This window comes from Equus quagga, chromosome 4 (genome assembly GCF_021613505.1).
Source record: "Equus quagga isolate Etosha38 chromosome 4, UCLA_HA_Equagga_1.0, whole genome shotgun sequence".
Classification (NCBI taxonomy): Eukaryota; Metazoa; Chordata; class Mammalia; order Perissodactyla; family Equidae; genus Equus; species Equus quagga.
In genome coordinates, this window is record NC_060270.1 from 134,798,137 (window position 1) to 134,818,626 (window position 20,490).

The 20,490-nt window shown below is 48.8% G+C and overlaps 1 protein-coding gene and 1 long non-coding RNA gene across 5 annotated transcripts in view; one reads left to right on the top strand and one right to left on the bottom strand.

Moving 5' to 3' along the window:
• The window catches only part of LOC124238618 (DNA-binding protein SATB2-like), a 182,111-nt gene extending 169,251 nt beyond the window's left edge, over window positions 1-12,860 (bottom strand). Inside the window, exons 1-3 of one of the 4 annotated variants that reach the window (XM_046659787.1) lie at window positions 10,008-10,143; window positions 9,652-9,804; window positions 8,182-8,409 (exon numbers count right to left, since the gene is read on the bottom strand). In XM_046659787.1, the coding sequence (XP_046515743.1) occupies window positions 8,182-8,350 (169 nt within the window). In that variant the 5' untranslated portion in view covers window positions 8,351-8,409; window positions 9,652-9,804; window positions 10,008-10,143. Of the gene's footprint in view, window positions 1-8,181; window positions 8,410-8,579; window positions 8,701-9,651; window positions 9,837-10,007; window positions 10,144-12,778 lie in introns of those variants that run through there. The other 3 variants (XM_046659785.1, XM_046659789.1, XM_046659788.1) reach the window with 3 other exon arrangements.
• LOC124238619 (uncharacterized) lies at window positions 10,194-12,937 on the top strand. Its single transcript, XR_006888342.1, has 3 exons — window positions 10,194-10,331; window positions 12,486-12,605; window positions 12,797-12,937. It is a non-coding gene; the product is annotated as an uncharacterized LOC124238619 (long non-coding RNA).
• The last annotated feature ends 7,553 nt before the right edge of the window (window positions 12,938-20,490 follow it).

Sequence of the window (20,490 nt, forward strand, 5' to 3'; positions counted from 1 at the left end):
CCACCTCCCAGGGGCCCCTCTCTGAACTTCCCAGGGAGGAGCAAGAATCAAATGGTCTCACCTCAAAACAGATTTTGGCTAATCAACACGGCAAAGTAAGTGAAAAGCACTTCCGTTATTCTGCATCTTCTCCGAGACTAAAAATTTGTACACTGCGTGACAGGTCCACCTCATTTTTCTTAATGATGTTTTCATTATTCTTTCACTCAATTAAAGCAGAAATGGATATTGCATCTTCTGACTGTGTAATTGTTATTGTAATCTGTTTTCGATCACTGCTTGGGAAATGGGTCCAAAACAACATACACTCTCCACTGCCTCGGAAGGCAAGTCATTTTCTTTTACTACGACACTTAAAGAGACATTTATCATGCTGCTCTGTTAGCATCTCTGGATTATGAAAAAAGAAAGTTCTTGTTCTGTTAACCAAAAAAAATAACGTTTCGAAAACGCTGCTATTTGAAGAGCTTTGCTATGAAGGCATTTTCCTAATAAGCTATCAGTTTTGCCTTTCCTTATATGTATAAATAATTGGAACAAATGCAATAAAAATAGGCAATTTTAATATGGGAAATAATCAAGAAATTTGAAAATCAATCAGATTCAGTTATAAAAGAACTGATATACTTGCTTTCCAGCCAAATATAAAAACAAGTAAAAAATATTTTTAAAAGAAAGAAAAAGATATCTGTGCTTAACGTGATGAAATTCAAATTGTTTCTATGAAAAATGCAAATCACCTCTGTCAGATCTTAGTGCTTTGGAAAACATTTGCTCTAACTGGAGTCTCTATTAATTTTTCTTCATATTTGTGCAAGTCTTCAACAAAACAAAGAAAGTTACTGAGCTGCTGTGCACATTTCAATAACTCTGCAACCATCAGTGGACACCGCACAGTTCCTCTGGTGTAAAATGCCTCTCTTCATGAAAGGCAGCTGGCAGGGTTTCCCTTTAACTTTTTGATCTTTGTTGTTATGTTATGCTACAGTTTAATAACCCACCGTGCTAAGATAAAAATCCATTCCAATGATAAGGCAACTAGCTGAGGGCAGAACCCAATTTGCCTTATATACCAGCAAACAGTAATAATAGCAGGAGCAACTAAAATTGGAATATACTTCCCCCGAGAGTTTTACTATCCTAATATGTCATAACCACAAAAAAAGAATATTCTTACTACAATACAAGACTGCCATAATTTGCTGATAACTTTCCTACAAGGTTCAAATTCTTAAAATTTTTATTAATGCTTTTTTCTTCCTTTCAAGCATTTGTCAAACTAGTAACTTTAATATTCACTAATTTTTAAGTTTTAAAAGTATACACATCAATTAAAAACAGAAAAAATACACGCCATAAACCCAATTGCCATAATTATATATCTAAGTTACATTTAATCCATAAAAGGGCATTTTTACCTAGTTTTTTAAAAATATGGAACATGTAACTTTGCAAATGAGAAGCAAAAGACACACATTGTAGAGGACAATTTCTGACGCAGCCTGTCACCGCCACTTAATTATACTGACTTTACCACAATTTTTTAAATCACTTGTTATTAAACAGCAAAACAATTCTGCTAATTGAAAGCAAAAAAAATTATATAGAATTCGATGATTTTGAAAACTCCACCATGGAACATTTTTACATAAACACTGTGTAGCATGAAGGACTTGTGGGGCTTGTTTCATGTAAAAGAAGAAAATAAATGTTTGGTTGATCGCTGACAATAAGGGAACCAATGTGACTTCAGAAAATGGAAAATAACACACTACAGAGGCTACCTCTGTGCTTTTTTGGAAATCTGTAAGTCCTCAACTGGCTTTTGTTTTAACTCATACCTCAATTCCACTCAGGGCCGTCTACTCTGACTTTGAAATATCTATCACATTACCCGTAAGTAGTAGGATGATGAATTCTTTGTATATAAAGATCCATTTTTAACACATAGACATTTGCAAACCTCTATCACACTTTAAAATAAAAAGAATTCACAGCCCTCCTCACTGGCACCCTAAATTAATGCTGGAGAGCACTGGGGATTGGAAGGGAGAAAGGCCCCATGCAATCAAAGACAGCAGAGGGAAATCACTCATTTTAAAACGGCTGTAAAGAAAAGAATGCAAATTAAAAGGCAAATTCTCTTCTTCGGTTTTTTGAGTTAAGCATAAAGGTCTCCTACTTGAAACCATTTTCAGTTATTTCTTTCTTTTCTTTCTTTCTTTTTTTTTTTTTTCCAAAATATAATGAGTTAAAATGTATGGGTTGGATCCAACATTTCACTGCTGTTCTTATTCCTGGGGCGTGGGGGAGGGGGAACTTGCTGCCAAAGCTTCTGAAAAGAGAGTTTGGGCTGCTAATTTTCCGTTCACAAAATCTAAATTCCCCTTATGCATCTCACACAACTCATGAAATAATATGAAACAGTATTATATCACTGCAAATTGAGACATTTTTATCAAAATAAAGAGTGATGATGCCAACATTTCATTTGTCATTTCCCACTTGTCACTTTTCACTGACAAACTGTTACACATACAACTTTTGTCAAATGCTCCATCTTTAAATATGTTCCAAATGCCATTGTATCTCAGCATTCATGCAAGGAAGAGAGTAAAAACTATTACGTTACCACACATTAGTTATATAGGTTAAAAAAAAAGTCTACTTCTTAGAGAAAAGAACATAAAGGACTTTTTATTTATTTACATGCTATGTAGGATAAAGTTTGGTTTCCTGAAATAAAACAAATTATGTACATACTTTACGCACCTAACGTGAGGTTATTAGTTACAAGAAACTTTTTTAATGGTGAGAAATTGGGTCATTTTTACTTCAACAGAAACCTAAAAACTCTAAAAAGACCAAAGAAAATAATACAATTTGGAATTCATCTAGCCCTGTTCATTTAATATATCTTTCTTTATATATGCATATAAACTGTCTCTACACCAAATTCTTTTTTTAAAAAAAGAAAAATAAGGGTGTTAAATTATCCAAGTAGAACCACCAAACTTGACTGCTTACCAGATATACCTTGCCAGATACATCAAATAATTACCCTGTCTTGCCTGGAATAAAACTGACTTCCATATTCTTAAGATAACTTAAATTTATATTCTTAGATGTCTAATAAACGGTGATGAGTCTGTTTCTCTCCCTCCAGAGACAGAAGGGCAAACATATATACACATATATATTCAAAAAAGGAGAGAAGAATAACACGGGATATCTAAGATGTGCACACTGATTCTGCTAGTCACAACCCACCCCCCCAAAAAGGATGATGCTGCTTATTTTCTGCAGAGGTTAAAAAACAGACGCCTTAAGGGACATTGACATAGTTCCAACACACATACACATACACACACGTTTCACTGCAGATGATCTTGAATATATAATGGTCAGTGGGTTTCTGCTGATGGAACATAAGGCTTCCAAAATTACTCGAAACATCAAATTATGCTCAGGACTTAGAGGGGCGGATACCCTATGTTCTGTTTAATGTGTACGTTCCATTGCATATATTTTTTTAACCAAGTATATCTTTATTTTAATAACAGGCCGAGGACTAAAAACACTTTAGAGAAGGGCTATTTTTCTACCTCAGCAAAACTACAGAGGACAGTCTAGATTGTTGGATGACCCCAAAGGCTAAGGTCATTCTATTTAAATCTTACACTTGTTAAAAAAAAAAAAAAAAAAAACGTGGAATGGAAGAGGGAAATACAATCTTTTCTCTTTTGAAGTAATAACACGAGTCCTCCCTACAATCATAATGGTGTTCATCCTTGGCTAAAATAAATTTAATGAGTTTTCTCCATTTCGCCGACGTTGACAATGAGTTTCTAAATTTCTAAGTATTTTATACATTTCAGTACATCAACATCTATACTCTTTCATATCTGCACTCCTTTCGGAAAGTCGAATGTCTCTCTACAACTGTTAATATGGTGAGGACACCTGACCCGAACTGCATTTCTTTTCATCGAAAAGGAAATGTTCCACAGGTAGACTATTAAATTAACTGTTGTTATAGACAATGTTCAGCTCTAAATGAGGCCCTGCTCAGCAACTGGGATCATATTTGCTTCCCTATTAGAATACATTGGTGTGTATTGCATGATTACTTTTTTCCCTTGCAACAAGCCAGTGATGTTCTTGAAAGGGCTGCTTGGTAGCAAGAATAGGTCTACTCTGGGTCAACTAGCTATAGATAACTTCAACAGACAATTCTTCAACAAAATTAAATTGCTATTTTAAAAACTAATTCTTTTTCCCAAAAAAGCAATTTTTTTCAAAAAAAGCAAATATCTCTAAAAGATATTCCCAGTGTTTAAACATTTTCCCCTAAACTCTAGAACATTTAACACCAAAAAAATTATCAAAATTCATAAGAAAATGAAAAATATCAAAGATTTCTGATGTTTAATGCCTCCTATCAGCAAATACACCATCTGGTATACTCAAGCACTCTTCATTCAGTTTAAATAAAGCTGTCTGAAAGTTCTTCTCTAAGCCAACATTAAAAAATGAAAATGCTTGTGTTAACAATAAATGAAGCACAATAATTTATTGCTATTAAAGCACAACTGGCCAGCACCTTTCAGCAGTCCAGGAGGAAAACAGAATGCCTTGCTTCCTATGGAACCTTGATTGGCATCACTTTCATTTTATGCTGTAGGTTGCGTGGCTGAAGCATCACATACAGCAGAACATTTTAGGTACTTATGCTAATGGTGGTAAAGAGGATCATCTGATTCTTATTTTTGTCATCCCTAACAATCTTCTCTTTTTCTAAATCTTCAAATAGATCTGTAAGTCGTAATCAACAATTTCACAAATATAAATTCCCCCACCATTAATCATCCTTTTTCAAAATCCTTATGGAGTGAATTACTAGCTGAGAGGGGACGCCAATTCTAGTAAGTGAATGTTACCCAGCAGGGATATAAAGCTGTCAACACCACGGTGCTCTTGCTTGCTCTAAACTCTCTCCCAGCCTTCATATGTTTTTTAAAGAGATATTAGCCTTTTTTTTTCCTGAGGACCTTCTATAAAAGCCGACTGTTATACATATCTGAGCACTTATATTTTATTACATACATGCTTTAAAATACACTGCCTAGATAAGAGCAAAAACATCCTAGAAAGTGTTGGAAAGGCAAAACAAAACTGATCTACTTTCTAATAGTCTTCTAAAACTAATCACATTGTAAACAACACACTAACTTTTAAGTCCCCTATTAAAGCGCAACCTTGAAGGACTGTGATAGTGTACCTACCACCTCAACTAGTTAAATCTAGACACTAAAATAATGGCTCTCTTTTGTTTTTTTACAAACACTTGGTTCTCAAGAAAAACCACAGCAAACTCTCTCCCTAAAAAAGTAGAACAGCAACAGAATTTACTATTGCAACCAATTCATTCAGAAACATTTCTTCACCTCACTGTTTATCAAAAGCAGTAGGATAAGCTGCCATTTGTTGGGCGACCAATTAAACTTAATGATTCCCCCTATTTTTAAGGGGAGAAGTTTCAAGAAAGAGAATCACTAAAGGTTAACAAATGTATCCTCCCAAATTTTGAGCTCTATTTTTAAAACATATTATTATAGCCATCTTTACAACACTGACAAGACTGCAATATATCTGGGAATGGTAATAAATGACGCAGAGCTATAAATATTTTTGTAGTTTCTATGCTTATTCTATTGCTTCATAAGGAAAATTTAAACAAAAGGAGGTAGGGTGATAGAAATATATCTGTTTCATATTTACCTTATGTTTCAAAAAAAAAAGTCTTTCTGCTATAAAGAACTGCTAACAGGAAATATATTTTAAAAATATTTTAGAATTTAGAATGTGGATTTTTTAAAGGCTTTGCCTTTCTCCAATTTATACACATGATTAAAAGCTACAAAGAAATGAAATTATTAATATCTTAATGTACATTTGGAAACTACATAAACTTAAACCCACAAAATAATCATTAACATTCAATAAGAAAACTTTGTACTCCCAAAATTTTTATGTTCCACGTTATTATATTTTAAAGCTTTCAAAGTTAAAATCTTTCCAAACAATCTATTATGCTATATATAGCAAAATGTTTCTTTTAAAAAGAATCTTTAAAAATCTATCATATGCAAACTATTTTCACCACTTTACTATTAAGTATCATAAATGGTACTTATTGAGACAAAATAATATCATCTCTATTTTCAGTTTGGGAAGCAGCTAATAAGAACTCTGATATTACTAAATTAAGTTAAAGCTCAGAAAAAGTGACTAAAGCAGCTTGTTGAAACAAATCTACTATTCCTTACCAAGACTTAAGAATTTTAGTTTGCATCAAATTTATAATAAGTGGTCAAATGTGAATTAAAGTCTCAGAAAATATGAAAAGCGACCACTGTTTTACACTCAAGGTACCCCTGGTCAACAAAACCAGGTAGTTTCTTTCATAGTTCAATACAATATAGAAAGAAAAAATACAACTTGTTTTAGGGAAGCACAATTGTTAACAATTACATTCTAAAATGTTCAGAGAGTCTTTTCAATTTAGTGAATTTTATTAGGTCTTCAGAAAGAAAGTGAAATTTTAAGTCCAAGCTTTTTCTTGATGCCTCAGGCCACTTTAAGAACACATCCCCTCCAAGGATTTCCAAAAGGTTTTCAATCAAACATTATCAGCACTTATATTGTCTCACATTTGGCTCCATCATATTCACCTCATATTTTTCTTTCTTATATTTATATACTAAACGATACGAAAAGTCCTAAGGGATTGCTCCAGTCTCAAGACAACACATTAATAAAGCCCACTCTGAAAAAGTGGGTCACCGAACTACCAAGTGCTCTTTGCTTCCTTAAAGTATATCCTCACGTCCCTCAAATGGAAGACACATAAGGCACAATCTATAGCCAAATAATTTTTTTAAAGCTTTAGAAATTGCAAGAATGAGTGCTTCTCAGGGGAGGTGATTAATATAAGGAACTAAGACAAATCATCCTGAATGTCCACCATGAAGAAATAGTAATAGCAAAATAAGGAAAACTAAAAATGTGTTATTTTATAAAATGTGTGTTTTTAACTTCTTAAAAGGGAGTGGACATATAGAGTTAAGTATTTACTTCGAAATACATACTATGACTATTTAGAACATGGGATTGGAGCTTATCACTAGGTTTTGCCAGGGTTTTATATCATTTCAGGCAGGCTAATATAAAGAACTATATTAAATAGGCTACCGCTGAAAATATTAGAGAAAAAAAATCCTTCAGAAGTAAAAAAATTTTAACTAGTGATTTATCTCAAACACACAAAAAATTAATGCCATGTAGAATTGTGCATTTTATATGTAAAAAAAACTAAACAAGTGGCACATGAACCTCAAAATATTTAAATGTGTAAATTTCTCATATCTTTATTTTATAAAATTACTTTTCTTAACCACTTTAAAAGAAAGCAGTTGTTTAAATAGCAAAAATGACAAAAGATTTTCTGTAAATAATATTAAATTCTTGGAAAGGGAAACAGCATGGAGCCAGAAGGACTACTACGTTCTTTGTACCTGTCTTGCTATAATTCATAACAAAGTTCCGAATGCATATGCCTTTAATCTCCATAGGAAACAGTAGCATTAAAGCCTCTCGCGGCTGACAGATTCGTGGTGATTCTTTATTTGCCCCTGGAAATGTGGCAGGGAACGTTTCCAGTTGTTACTCATTGTCTCAGCCCTGTCCTACCTCAAAAGTGACACCGGCACTCGGGCCCCTGGGCCAGCCTGAGCGTGAAAGACTAATCCACCAACGCGAACGCCCCTAGACTTCATCCCTACTACAGACACTCTGAGGCAAGGCAAAGGAGTTAAATCACTAAAAGCTCTCTAGGAAAATCTAGAAACAGTTAGCTGGCTGTGACATAAACCTGCCAACACCTCAGAACACAGTGGCAAAGTGCCCAAAAAATGCCACCCTCTGGGTAAACCACTTTCTTGTTTCAACTCGAGATGAAGCTACCAGTTGCAGATGAGAGGCGACAGGGGCATTATTTGGCAACCTGGAGCTCACTTCCTGTAATCCTACACCGCGACAGCGCCTAATCAACCTGAACCCTGACACCCGGGCCATTATCGCCGGGCCGCGGGCCTCGCGCCTCCCGCTCGGGGCTGTTACCTCCCACGGCCTTGGCCACGGCGCCGTTGGGCCTCCCGCGGGCTCCCATGGGGCTGCCGTTCTGCTCCAGCCGGGCCACCTTCGCCGGGGGAGGCCCCTTGACGTCGGGGCTGCCGCTCCGCCGGTCGGGGCTGTCCCGCAGACACGGGCTCTCGCTCCGCCGCTCCATGCTGCTCCGACTCGGAGACAAAGTTCCCACCGGCAGGTCGCAATAAAACGCGCAGGGACCTAGGGAGGGGGCGGGGGGGAGGGAAGGGGGAGGGAAAAAAAAAAGAGGGAAAACCGCTCACACACGTGATAGACGTTCAGGCCAGTGGCAGAGCGCTGCACCAAAGCCACACAAACTTCCTCCCACGCTGCCCGAGGGGCCCGAGCCGGGAAGCCGGTCCCCACCTTACCCTGGGCGGCCCAAAGGAAGCCCAGAGCTTAGGGTGCTGCGACTCTGCCCAGTCCCTGCTCCCCAGGAGTTAGCCCTCGGTGACGACGGCCGGCCCGCGCCCAAGGGCGCCCAGAGGTGGCCCATTCATTGGGACGGGGTGGGCATAAACCGTTCTCGGGTGCGACAGACTCGCCGTCTGGGGGTCAGAGTTGCGGAAGAAGTGAACTTCAGAAAAAGCTATCTCACCCACTCGAGGAGGGGGTGGGGGATGTGCACAAGACCCTAAGAAACCGATTAACCGCATGCTGAAGGCGCCGTGAATGGCGGGGCAGGAGCCAACGGCCTGGCAGAAGGACCCCTCGAATTCCCGCTCTTTACCTTTACCCAGCACGTCTTGAGACACATACACACTTTACACAAAATCAACCCTAATTCCACATCATAAGTATCCAAAAACACTTGGAAGTATTCATCACAACCACCTCCAGAAGAACCTTCAACACAAGGGCGGGGGGGCTACTATTTTAGAACGTTCTTATCTTCATCCGATCCTAAGTGATTTTTTAAAAACTCTTCAGCATAAAACACAAAAGCAAAAGAGCATTTCAATTATTACGTGCAGGAGCAGCCTTTATCAACCCCAATTTTAAAATCTCTCCAAAAAGTTTTCCTGTGGGTCGCTTGGCTGGCAGCGCGCTCCTCAAGGAACCCGCAGATCTCGGCACCCCTGGATTTTGGGGCGACGGAGAAGGAGGGGGAAACACCTTAGGAAACGGCGCTCACATTGTCACTGACATCCCCAAGAAGCAGGGACCCGGCACAACAAAGTGCGCTGCGAATCCTCGCGGGCGCTCTCGCCGTGGGAGAAGCCGCGTCGCCACAGCTCGAGGAGACAAGGTGGGGGTGGCAGAGGGGAGAGGAGAGATGCGAGAGATGCGGAGACGCCGCGGGAGGGCTGCAGGGAAGATTCCGCCCGCATTCCCGGCTGCGCTGTCCCGGAGGGCGAGAGCTGCCTGGAGGGGACGCAGCCAGACCCGGGGCTTCCCCGAACTCCCGAGCGGGGCGCGGGAGCCCTCGCCCCGCGTACTTACTGCTCACGGTCTGTCTGTAACTTGGCTGGCTGGGGCTCTGTCCATGGAGCAAAAGTAGAGAATCCAGGGTGGAAAGTTTCTGGTGCTTTGCCTTGCAGTGTTCTCCTAGTCTTCCTTTCTCTTTACTCCTTCCCCTCTCCTCTTCCCCAGGTCCTAACGTTTAAGGTCCTGGGTCAGGGTGTCTTCTAGTGCGGAGATGGTTGTTATGATGATGATGATGATTGGGGAGGGGGTGGGGTAGGGGGAGGAGGAGGAGAGGGAAAGGAGGGCTCCTCCAAAGGGGCACCCGAGCGAGCAGGGGGAGGGGACGGCGGAGGAGGGGAGAAGAGAAGGAGGCTGAAAAAGCCTTTTCACACCTTCGGGAAGGAGACCCGTTCTGGAGAGAAAGGGCTGAGAGCTGGGAGGCGGCGGAGGCGGGCCGGGGCTGCCGCTTCGCGGGGCTGCTAGCTCGCGAGGAGGCGCGGCCGGAGCCGTAGGGCCGGTGCCACCGAGAGCCGAGAAGGCGCAGGGACCCGGGACCGCGCGCGGGAGGAATCGCGGCGGCTGCCCAAGCTGTCACCTCCAGCCTCTCCCCTCTTGGCCGCCGCCGCCAGCAGCCAGAGCCGGACTCACTGACAAGCCGCAGAGAGAGACACACTGAGAGGGAGATGATTATTAGTTGCGTTGAGTCATCAGGCAAAGTGAGTCCTTTTGGGTTGTCCTCGGTTTCCGATTTCTCCCCCTCCCCCTTTCCGTCCCCAGATCTAGCGCCTTCAAAATAATAATTTGGGGTGGGGGTAGGGGAAGTCTCTGGGTTATTTCGGGATGAGGGTTGGGGGGGAAAGATCTAAACCCAAGCCAGACTGGTCCACCGCAATGAAGGAGGAGAGTGGGGGGCGGGGAGGAGGGCTGGGGAGGTTGCGGGGGAAGGGGGGCCCCGCCTGGCAGGAAATTAAACATCAATCAATCAATCGCTGTGAGCCCGGCGACCCAACAGCGGCGGGGCTGCGGAGGATGCAGAGGGACAGGCGAGGGGTGGGTGGGAGGCAGGGAGGAGGGAGGAGAAGGAAGAGGAGAGCCGGCGGTGGGAGAGCGGTGTGGCGAGCACCACGCGCGCAGGGCGGCGGAGGACCGATGGCAGCGAACCGGGTGCCGCGCGGGGCGCTGGCCGCGGCCGGTGGGTGGGTGCGCCCGGGTGCCGGCGGGCGCCGGGGCCCGGGGTCTGGTCCTCCTCCTCGTGGCGGGTCCAGGGCGCGGCTGCCTCGCCCAGCCCCTAGGCGCGCTCGTCCCGGCGCGGAGGCGGAGGCGACGAGGCAGGAGCTGGCTGCCTGTCTCCCGGCGGAGGCGCAGACCGACGCGCAGGAGGCGGCCGCGCTGCCTCGGCTCCCGGTGCTGCCAACTGCGCCGAGTACTTTCGACTTTGGAGATAGGAGGGCTATCGCCTCCCCCACCCACCGCCTCCGCCCACCACCCACCGCCTCCGCCCCTCCGAGCAACTTTTCCCGGTGCCTGCGAGCTCCCCCTCGGCGCGGAGCCGGCCGTCCGGGCCCGCCGCGCCGCCGCCCGCGCGGGGAAGGCCGCTTCTCGCTCAGAGCCGGCGCGGCCGCGGGTCCCGAACAATAGCCCGGCTGTCCCAAATGGCAGGAGCACCGGCCCTGCCCGCCGGGCTGCGGGTGGCACAGGAGCGGGAGCTGCGCGGGGGGCGCGGGGCGGGGGACATCCCTGGACGACGTCCCTGGAGCCCTGGCGGCGCCGGCGACATCTCGAGCAGCGGGGCCGGGGCCGCCTGGAGGCCGTGACGCGGTGGCGGCGAGGGCGGTGGGGCCGCCTGTCCTCCGGCTGCGGGGCTGGCACTCCTGGGACCCCAGGCGGCTCGAGCCCTGGGCTTGGAGCGTGGGGAGGGCTGGGCGGTGGGGACCCGGCTTCCCCTTCCCGGGGGAGGCCGCGCGGGGGCGTCCCCAGCGGGTCCCGCGGAGGCGTCACCGAACCACAAACTTTTGCCCACTCCCGCGGCAAAGCCGCCCGCAGCCCAGCGCCGGCCGCGGTGCCCATTTAAGGTGGCGCGGGCGCTAGCCGAGCGGACCAGGCTCGGGCCGCGCTTTTGTCCCGGAGGTCCTCCTCGGGCGCGGGACCTCCTTAAACAGAAGCACGTGGACAGGCGCCGCGGGCCCCCGCGAGACGCTCGGGGCGCCGGCTGACATTCGCGGTCCCGACCTGGGGCGGGAAAATGTGGACGCGTCCCCGCCCGCCTTGAGGCCGATGAAGTCCCCTCAGCAGGCGGCACCGCCTGTCCCTCCCGCACACCTCGGCTCTCCTTCCTAGTCTCCTGGACCCCGAGGACTCCCCACCCTCTCGCCGCCTGAACCACCGGTCCCCCTTAAGAAGCGTTGACTGTACGGCGGCGCCAGAGGGCCAAACTAAATTCGGCTCCGGGAAACGCGCTCGGGGGGCAAGTCTGGAAATCCTGGTCCGGCGCAGGGACAGCGGGAAGCCGCGCCAGCCTAGTGTGCTCGGGCCAGGCTGCCGTCCACTCGCCGCACCCACCCGGTGGTCGGCGTGCACGCGGCCACCCGCTCAAAGGCAGGGACCTGGGAGGCGGGGGAGCCTCTAGAAGAGAAGGGGTCCCAGAAGCAAAATTTGCCCCCGGCCTAAGTCTCAGCGCCTAGATCCCGGAGAACCCCGCACCCAGGCGCCGCCCACCAAGTTCCAAAGGAGCCCCGGGCGACCCGGGAGGCGGTCGGAGCCCAGCCGAGAAAGGAAGCCAGCAGGATAGTAACCCTTCAAAGAGCCACCCTGGAGATTTAGGCAGCGTTTTTTTCCCCCTGTTTTTTTATTCCCCAAACCCCATCCCCCAGGCTCCCCTAAACGAGCGGGTTAGAGAAAATGCTCAATTCGAAGTCTGTGAGAACAAAGTGGCTCAAGTGAATCAACTCGTGGTGGTAGCTAAAAGGTTTTTGGCTGCAAACAAACAAACTGTAAGTTTGATCGACAAACTTTTTTTTTAACCTGTAATATCACGTCGGAATGGGAAGGGGGTGTTGCAAAAACCAGCTGCCGCTGTCAAAGTTTGAGCCCGTTTCCAAAATGGGGAAAGGCGCATTTCTTATTAATATCTTCACAACGATAATAATGCTGTTTCTTTCCTTACCTTGGTGTTGAACTGCAGAATCCTCCTCCGGATCAATGTCCAGGAACTTAGAAGAATTGGTGATATTAGGACCTCAGTACTTCTGGAAAAAAATGCAAATGGTTTAGCCAGGATCTTTCCTGTCTGATTCGTCACTATTATTATATCTGATGATGCGAATGGTTGGAGCGATTCAATCATAAGTCATTAATGAGCTATTTTATAAACACCGCTGTCTGAAGATCTTCATTTACATTTTGCGAAGGATCTCTTCGCGAACCTCCCAGGCTTGTGTCAACAGCATGATTACGGGACTTCAGTTACACTCATAAACAACACAGCCGTATTGTTAATCGGTTAATATTTTATAAAGTGTAAATATTTTATTATGTTTTGAAGAGAACTATTGATTCTAAATTATTAAACCTCTGAGAAGGACGATTTAAATAAAGTATACAATTAAGTACAATTAAATGTACATTGGGACTAGTTTGTTTTCAGATTCTGCACCCTTTTAAATTCATTGATTTTTCTCCTCATTGGAGTTCCCTCTTGTCTGTTTTTGGTAGTGAACAATTCTATCATTTTGGGCAAAAGAACTCAAATTATTTAAAATTGCATTTAACATAGATGAGAATATCGGATACTGTGAATTATTACCAGAAATGTATTTTGGATTTTTTGTAGATTTATGCTTAGTGACACTTTTTACAAATTTCTTTGGATTTAAAAAAGGAGAATCCTAGAAAGTTTTGTGATATATGTCTGGCGTGAGGTTTTTTTCCTTGAGTTTTGTCCCTAATAAAGGCCTTTTCTGTTTCAAATTACATAAGCTTTTCACTGCACAATTTTCGTATTGACTTTATTTCAACTGAAGTAAGTGATCCTTTTCAGCATGTTTAATTTTGAAAATAAGAAATTTTAAATAACATTTTTACCTTTTGCTAGGATTTTCTGCTTTTTAAACAGTAAATAAATTATGATGATTCAAAAGTTTTGTTTGGTTTCGTTTTATATTGCTCAAGTGGTTTATTTCCAAACATTTTTTAAACAAAATCACACTCAAGAAAAGAATTGGTTTTAATTACGTTTGGGGTTTTTTTAAAAAATAATTTGATCCAAAACGCATTTTTGCACATTACGTGATAGTTTGCTCCAGCGCTTAAAGCATAAAGTTCACACTGGGGGACAGTTTTATCCCTCAGCTTGCTAGTCACTGACGTTTTTGTCGGGAATCTACTGAACAGTTTTTCTCCCTTCCTCCCCCACCCCCAATTTTTTTTCATATACTATTTAGTCAAAGGTCGCTTGTCTTTCATAATCACACTGAGATTTGTTATTTTAAAAATCAACGGATCTTTGTACGCTGGGCTTAAATAGGCATGTGTTTTCCTATTTCTTACGTTCTCCACTTTTCTCTCTATCTCTTGTCAGGCCTTTCTTCTCCTTTCTTTTACGGCCTGCACTTTTAATGACCACATTTCTTGATTTCTGTTTCTGGACACCGAGGTTTTTGCCGCGCTGGCTCTCAACTCTGGCCACCCTTCCTCCCCCAGTGCCCGCGCGGGACGGCCTAGGCCCTACGACCCGGGCGTAGGGTGCCGGGGGCGCGCGTGCTACTCTGGCTCTCGGCCCGGCCACTCGGGCCTCTGAAGGCCCAGCATCCATCGCCAGGCTCCCTGGATTTCAAGTCGGGTCACCCAGGCAAAGAGGCCCTCCCGGCAGTGCGCTGCCTCCTAGGGAACACGGGAGAGTTGTGCCGCGTGTTCCCTTCGCTCCCGCGCGCACGGGGAAAACTCTACGCGAATCGCGAGCGTCAAAAGCCTTCGACGGCTCCTGGGAACCCACGCGGGCCTGCCTCTCCCCCCACCCCCCCGCCCCGGGCTTGCTCTGCTGGGGGCGAGAGGAGGGCGGGAGGGACTCCTTTCTTTCACATGAAGCCCACGCCAGCTCTGAAGCCAATTTCCGCCGCGGACTGTCCGGGGAGAGTTGGGCGACCAACATTTTCGCGGACCGCATTACTGCACCGGGCTTGGATTGGAAATTGGATGTGCCGGGGGGCCCAGGGCCCGGGGCCAGAACGCCCCGAGGGGAACGCGCCTAAAAGACAGCTCGACTAGAGTGGGCTCGAGCCCCTTCCCAGACTGCTCCGGGGCGTCTGGAGACTGACCGGGGCGCAGGGGCGGGGGACACTTACTCCGTTATCCGCACGCCTTTCTCGTTGGCATCAGAGCCGGACAAACCCCAACCCGCGCCGGGCAAAGATAAATTACTCTTGGCTCCCCCAGCGGCTCGGGGGGTCTGGGCGGGGGCGGAGCGGCGAGGAAGCCGTCGGGCCGCCTAAGGTAGGGGCGGTGGAGGTCCTGCTCCCATCCTCAAGCGAACGAGCTCCTGCGGCCCGGACAAAGAGATGCGTCTCGGGGAGACGACTGCTTGGGGAAGGGTGGTGCAACTAGTCGGCGTTAGATGGTGAGCCGAGTACCCAGGAGCCTGGAGGATCGGGGGTCCCGGGAACAGACAATGCAGAGGCCCAGAGGGCTCGAGGAGACGCGCGACGGTGGGCCTGGGCGCTGCCTCAGGCGACGATGGGAGCTTTCTGTCCCGGGGACCCAGATGTGGGGGACGGGAGAGGGCGTCGGGAGCGGGTACTGCCTGCCTCGAGTGAGGAAAGCGAGAGGACAGGTTTCGAAACTAGGGGAGTCGTGGTGGGGAAGATGAGGATGTGCTCTGGTCACGGCCGCGGGCTGGGAGGCCCGGGAAGGCGGAGGGCCTGCGGGCTCCGAGCACTCCTCCAGCGACGCGGGACAACGCCCCCGGGCTCCCCGATCCCTCCTTCTTTTCCAGACTCGGGAGCTTAATAGCTGGATCTTCCCGTGCAGCAGCGCAGCGAGAGAATGGCTGCCCTGCTAATCTAGTTTTTTAACATAGAAATCGACTTTAAACGACCGGGAGAACAAGGCGAAGGGGGAAAGAAAACGAAACGCCAAAGCAGCCACCGCCGCCTCCCCGCCCCTGCTGGAGGGGGAGTCGCGCTCCGGACCCGCCGCCTTTTCTATCCGGAAACACCGCGCGAGGCGGAGTTGGTCGGTGCCATCTCCAAGCCCCGGGCCCAAGGTGGCGGCGAAGAACCCCGTGGCCTCGACTCGTCGTCACGGCCCCGTCACCCCTGAGCCCGGGTCACTGCCCGGGTCCCAGACCCGAGCCTCGGCGTCCTCTCCCGACAGCGCCACCGCGTGGGCTGCGGCCGAAACCTGCGCCGCCCGTTCAGTCGGCGGCGTCCGGGAACCGGCCCTTCCGCGTCGCCTCCAGTCTTCGGGTTAAAGATGCTGCGGGGGATGGGCAGGTGCCCAGCCTGGGGGACAAACGGACCACCTAACACAAACACGCGCCCGGCAGGCAGAACAGAGGCGCCCTCCGTTTGTCCCAACCCCTCGTAATGAAAAGCACACATGGGAAGTCCAGGCCACGGCGCCCCACCTGCACCCAGACTCCAGGCAGGCCAGCCTGCGCCGTCCACTTCGCGCCACCCCTAGCAGGGCGAGCGAGCCCGGGAAGCCGGGGCCGAGGTGGCCCAAGCCAGAGCGGTTCTGGGAGCGCTTCGCAGCTCTGGGCCGCCGCCGGTCTCGAACCGCGCCAGAGTGCGCGAGGACGCATGCTGCGGGCCCAAGGTCCCGGTACCCGCTGGGACCGAAGACGAAGCGAGTGGCCGACTATCCCGCAGTCCGAACCCGTCCAGAGTGGCGGGGAACCTAGAGGGCCTCCCGGGCCGGCGACTCGCCTGTTGTCTCGGTTTCGCGAAACCCCACGGACACCCTCTTAGTCTGTCAAAGCTTGACCCCCGGGCTAAGGCCCAGGCGGCTGTGACAGCGGCGTCTGGGGCTGGGCTCTTCCCCACCCCGCGCTGCCTTGCCTCCCGGCCCCGCGGCCAAGCCCGGCCCAGCCCCACATCACCTCGCGCCGCCCGGAGCGACGAGAGGACTAGAGAGCCCCACGTCGGGCTTAGAGGACTCCAGGGGGTAGGTAGGGGCTTACTGTAAATAAACCCACTGGTCACACGCGCGCACACATCCACACACAGTTCGGGACTGCCAGCTATCGAAATGGACAACGACCTAGAAAGGTGTCAGTTCACCTGGTGCCCACCCCATTACGAAGCTCGCAGCCCCAACGAAACAGGAGCGAGCCCTGGACGCCCGAGCGCTCCCACGCGCGGCGCCCGGCGGCCCAGGCCCGGTGGCGCGGCGGCCGGCGGCTGTGCGGCGCTCGCCGCGCGGGGCCTCTCCACCACGCCCGCGTCGTGGGCTGCGACCTGTTCCCTTCCAGATGCTCACACCCCTGGGCCACGCGGAGCTGTCTCCCGGCGTGCCGGGCCCGGCACCCTGCCAGGCGGCTCACCTCGGCGGCCGCGCCTGCCGTTGCCCCCGGTGCCAAGCGGCCGGCCAGGGGCGGCGGGACAGAGCGCGGACGCTCCGCTCGCCTCCAGGAGCCTCCAGCCGTGCCCTCGGCGTCGCTCGGCCAGCCCTGGGCTGATTTAAATAACTAATAAGCTCAGAGAAATTTTACGAGGGGAACTTTTCCTTTTAGTATCAATAAAGCCTAGTAATTGGGCTTGTTGGTTACCTAAGCTCGAGTTCCCAGTCTCTCTCGTTCCCTCTTCTCTCTCTCTCATTCAGAGGCAACGTTTAAAAAAACCGGCAAATGTGTGTGCGTTTGTGTGGGGAGTGTGAGTGTGAGTGTATGAGAGAAGTTGTTTCAAAAGTCCTTCGCCTGGAGAACAGTCATCATTGTCGCTCTGCGGTGAAGAATTTTGAAAGGTGAACTGTCGTTATTTCAGAGGATACAAATGTTGACAATTCAAGTCTCACAATACAAGTATAATTCAAGACGAGGGGGAGTTCTAAAGATTTTTCCCTTTGGAGGTGACGAAGACATTTGCAGTTCTTCCCTAATAATTTGCATTTGAATTAACTTTCACTACATTTTGACTTCAATTCCTGGAGTGTAGTGCTATCGGTTGTTTTCAGTAAAGACTTCTATATTATAATGCATTCTAAATTTTTGTTTTGCTTTTCTAATTTTTTGAAAGCATGTTCTTAGCAATAAAGAATTTTTTCCATGTGGGAACCATGCCTCAATTTAAAAATATAAGACCTTCCATGAATAATAACTGCCAATAGTCAGTTCGGTAGTGTCCACAGTGCCATTAGCGCCTATACAAAATCTCAGAAATCTAAAGGCAACCTACGCATGTTTCTCTCCAATCATAGCAATATATATTTTTTCATTTCTGCTGTATGGAAGTAAAAAAATCTTTTAAAGGACTTTTTAAATGCTAAAATTTGCTTGATCTTAAATTCCCTACCACATACAACATAACTAGTGCCTGCCAATGTCAGCCTAACGAAATGAAGAGTATTTCTGAACCGGATTATTGTTGGGGTCAGAAGCTAGTCAACGAAAAACGATAAGAATTCAAGTGTGCAAACCAAGAGTGGGAGGGGGAAAGCTGTCTTCTGAAGTTCCCAGGAACACACCCAAACCTGTGCGCTCCTATCTTCAGTGTTTACGTACTATGAAGAACTTTTCCTTTCCACTTTTAGTTAGAAAATTGATGAGCTTTCCTTAGTCCGTCTTGTTTTAGGCTGACATCTAAAGTCAGCCGAGGGTTGCCTTCTGCCAGTTAACTTCCGGAGGCCCAGAGTTATTCGGAGGTAGACCCAGCCCTTTGCACATTCCGGCGGAAAAGGGCGTCTTGCTGACCCTTCTCAGCGCATCCCCATCGTCTAGTCTGCACCCGCGGGCTTGAGGGCACCCTCTCCCTTCTGGAGATCCGCCCCGAGGTCGCAGCTTGGCTGCAGAGCGAGCGAACCTTGAGTTGCGGGTGTATACTCCCCGTTTCCCGCTTTCCCACAGGGTTTCAGACAACGTTCCTTCCCATCTGCTCCCGGAAGGGTTCCTGTTCCCACCCATCCTCCCCAGTCTTGCGGTCACCAGGCTCCCAGCGCCCCGCCGCAGTGGCCACGCGCTCAGGGCACTCACAGCTGCAGCCCCCTGTCCCCTAAGCTGCCCATGTTAAGGGAGGACGCGTCCTCGCAGGCGCTGTCCTCCCAGCGCCAGGACGTCGAGAACAGGGGCAGGGAAAGATGGCAGGATTGAGAAGCAAAGTGCAGGGCTGTGGAGAGTAACCCAGAGCCTCAGTGATGGGCACCTCACCTCCCCCAAACAACTCGGGGCCTCCCCTTCCTTCCTTGCCCTTCAGCTGCAGGTCTCACCCTGGGCTGCAGGTCCCAGACGGAGCTGCTCTGTGAACCCAGGTTGTCCTCTGGCTTTTAAGCACCCTCCTCTCCATTAGCTCCCTGCTATCCCGTGTTTTGGTTTCACTTAAGCTATTTTCTGAGGTCATGGAAACCCCAATTTTACTCTTTTTCTCTTTACCTCATCCACAATCCTTTTTTTAAAAAAAAGAATCCCCTAAGCCTGGCTTCTGCCAGACCCTATACGATCTCCCAGAGCTCTATGTGCAAGAGGAAAAGTGATTTGTCTGTTTATAGCAGGTTTAATTAAGATAGTTATGTGCCGTGAACTCTTTGGGCCCCAATCAATGCATTTTGATTTGGAAAGTCAAATAGAATCACATCTTGCACTTGTGGGGCCCCGGTTGGCCGCCCAGGCTGGGGACAGACGTTGTTACCGGTCTATAGGGGCCTCTGGACCTGGGCGAGTCCCCTGCAGAACTCGCTGCCCTGCTCGTCCCTGGCGACCTGCAGTCGGGTCTTCCAGCAAGACCCAGGCCTTCCTGGTACGGGCGTGAGGTTGCACGCCCAGAGCGCTCCCAGGGGCCCCGAGCTAGGAGCCAGGCGCCCGGCTTCTGCGCGTCCGGCTTTCCCGCTGCCTAAGCGCCCCCAGCCCCAGGCCTTCGTCCCGGCCCGTCGCCGGCGCAGCTGTTGGAGTGGCGGAGAGCGCGGCAGGGGTGAGGCTCTCCTTTCCCCAGCCGTGCTTCCAGTAGTCGCCCCTCCCCCAACGCAGACTTAGGTGCTGGGCTGCAGCCGAAGCGTTTTTCTAATTTGTCATCATTGGAAACCTCAGACAATTGGAGTGTAAAACTTTAAGGGCTTCCAGGGATACGCTGACTTCAGGCACTCAAGGGGGGAGGGGGGACTGAGGGTCAGGGACAGGCACACGCGACAGACGTCCCAAAGTGCTCTCCGGACTGTCTTCCCTCGGCAGCTCGGTAGCACCCGCGCACGCACTTGTCCCCTCCCCACCCTCCGGGCTTCGGAAGTGTTCCTGCCACTTCTTAGGCCCTCAGGAGGGGAAGGGGGCTGTAGTGTCAAGGTCTCTCAGCCTCCTGCCCACCCCTGACCTTGTCCTAGGACCCAGGACTCAAGGGCCAAGGCCATGTGGGCAGCGGTACTCGCTACCACGCGGCATTGCGGTGGGTGCTCCTCTCGGTCTCCACCTCCAGCCCCCCGGGCCAGCGCCCCGTCCCCACTCTCCTCCCCCAGGAAGCTGCAGACCTGCCTCTAACTTCATCACACCTTCGATAATCGACCCCCTCGGTTTTCAGTAGATTTGGAAGCCAAGAAGGGGTAACTCTTATCTTTTTCTTTTTTTAGGATTTGGGGCTCTTGAAACATTCTGAGTATGTTTGCGGGGGGTCCCAGAGGAGTTGTCCTGAAAGCTGCTCGGAGCAGCCACCTTTGCTGTCGCCCAGGCCTTGCCGGGTCGGCTCT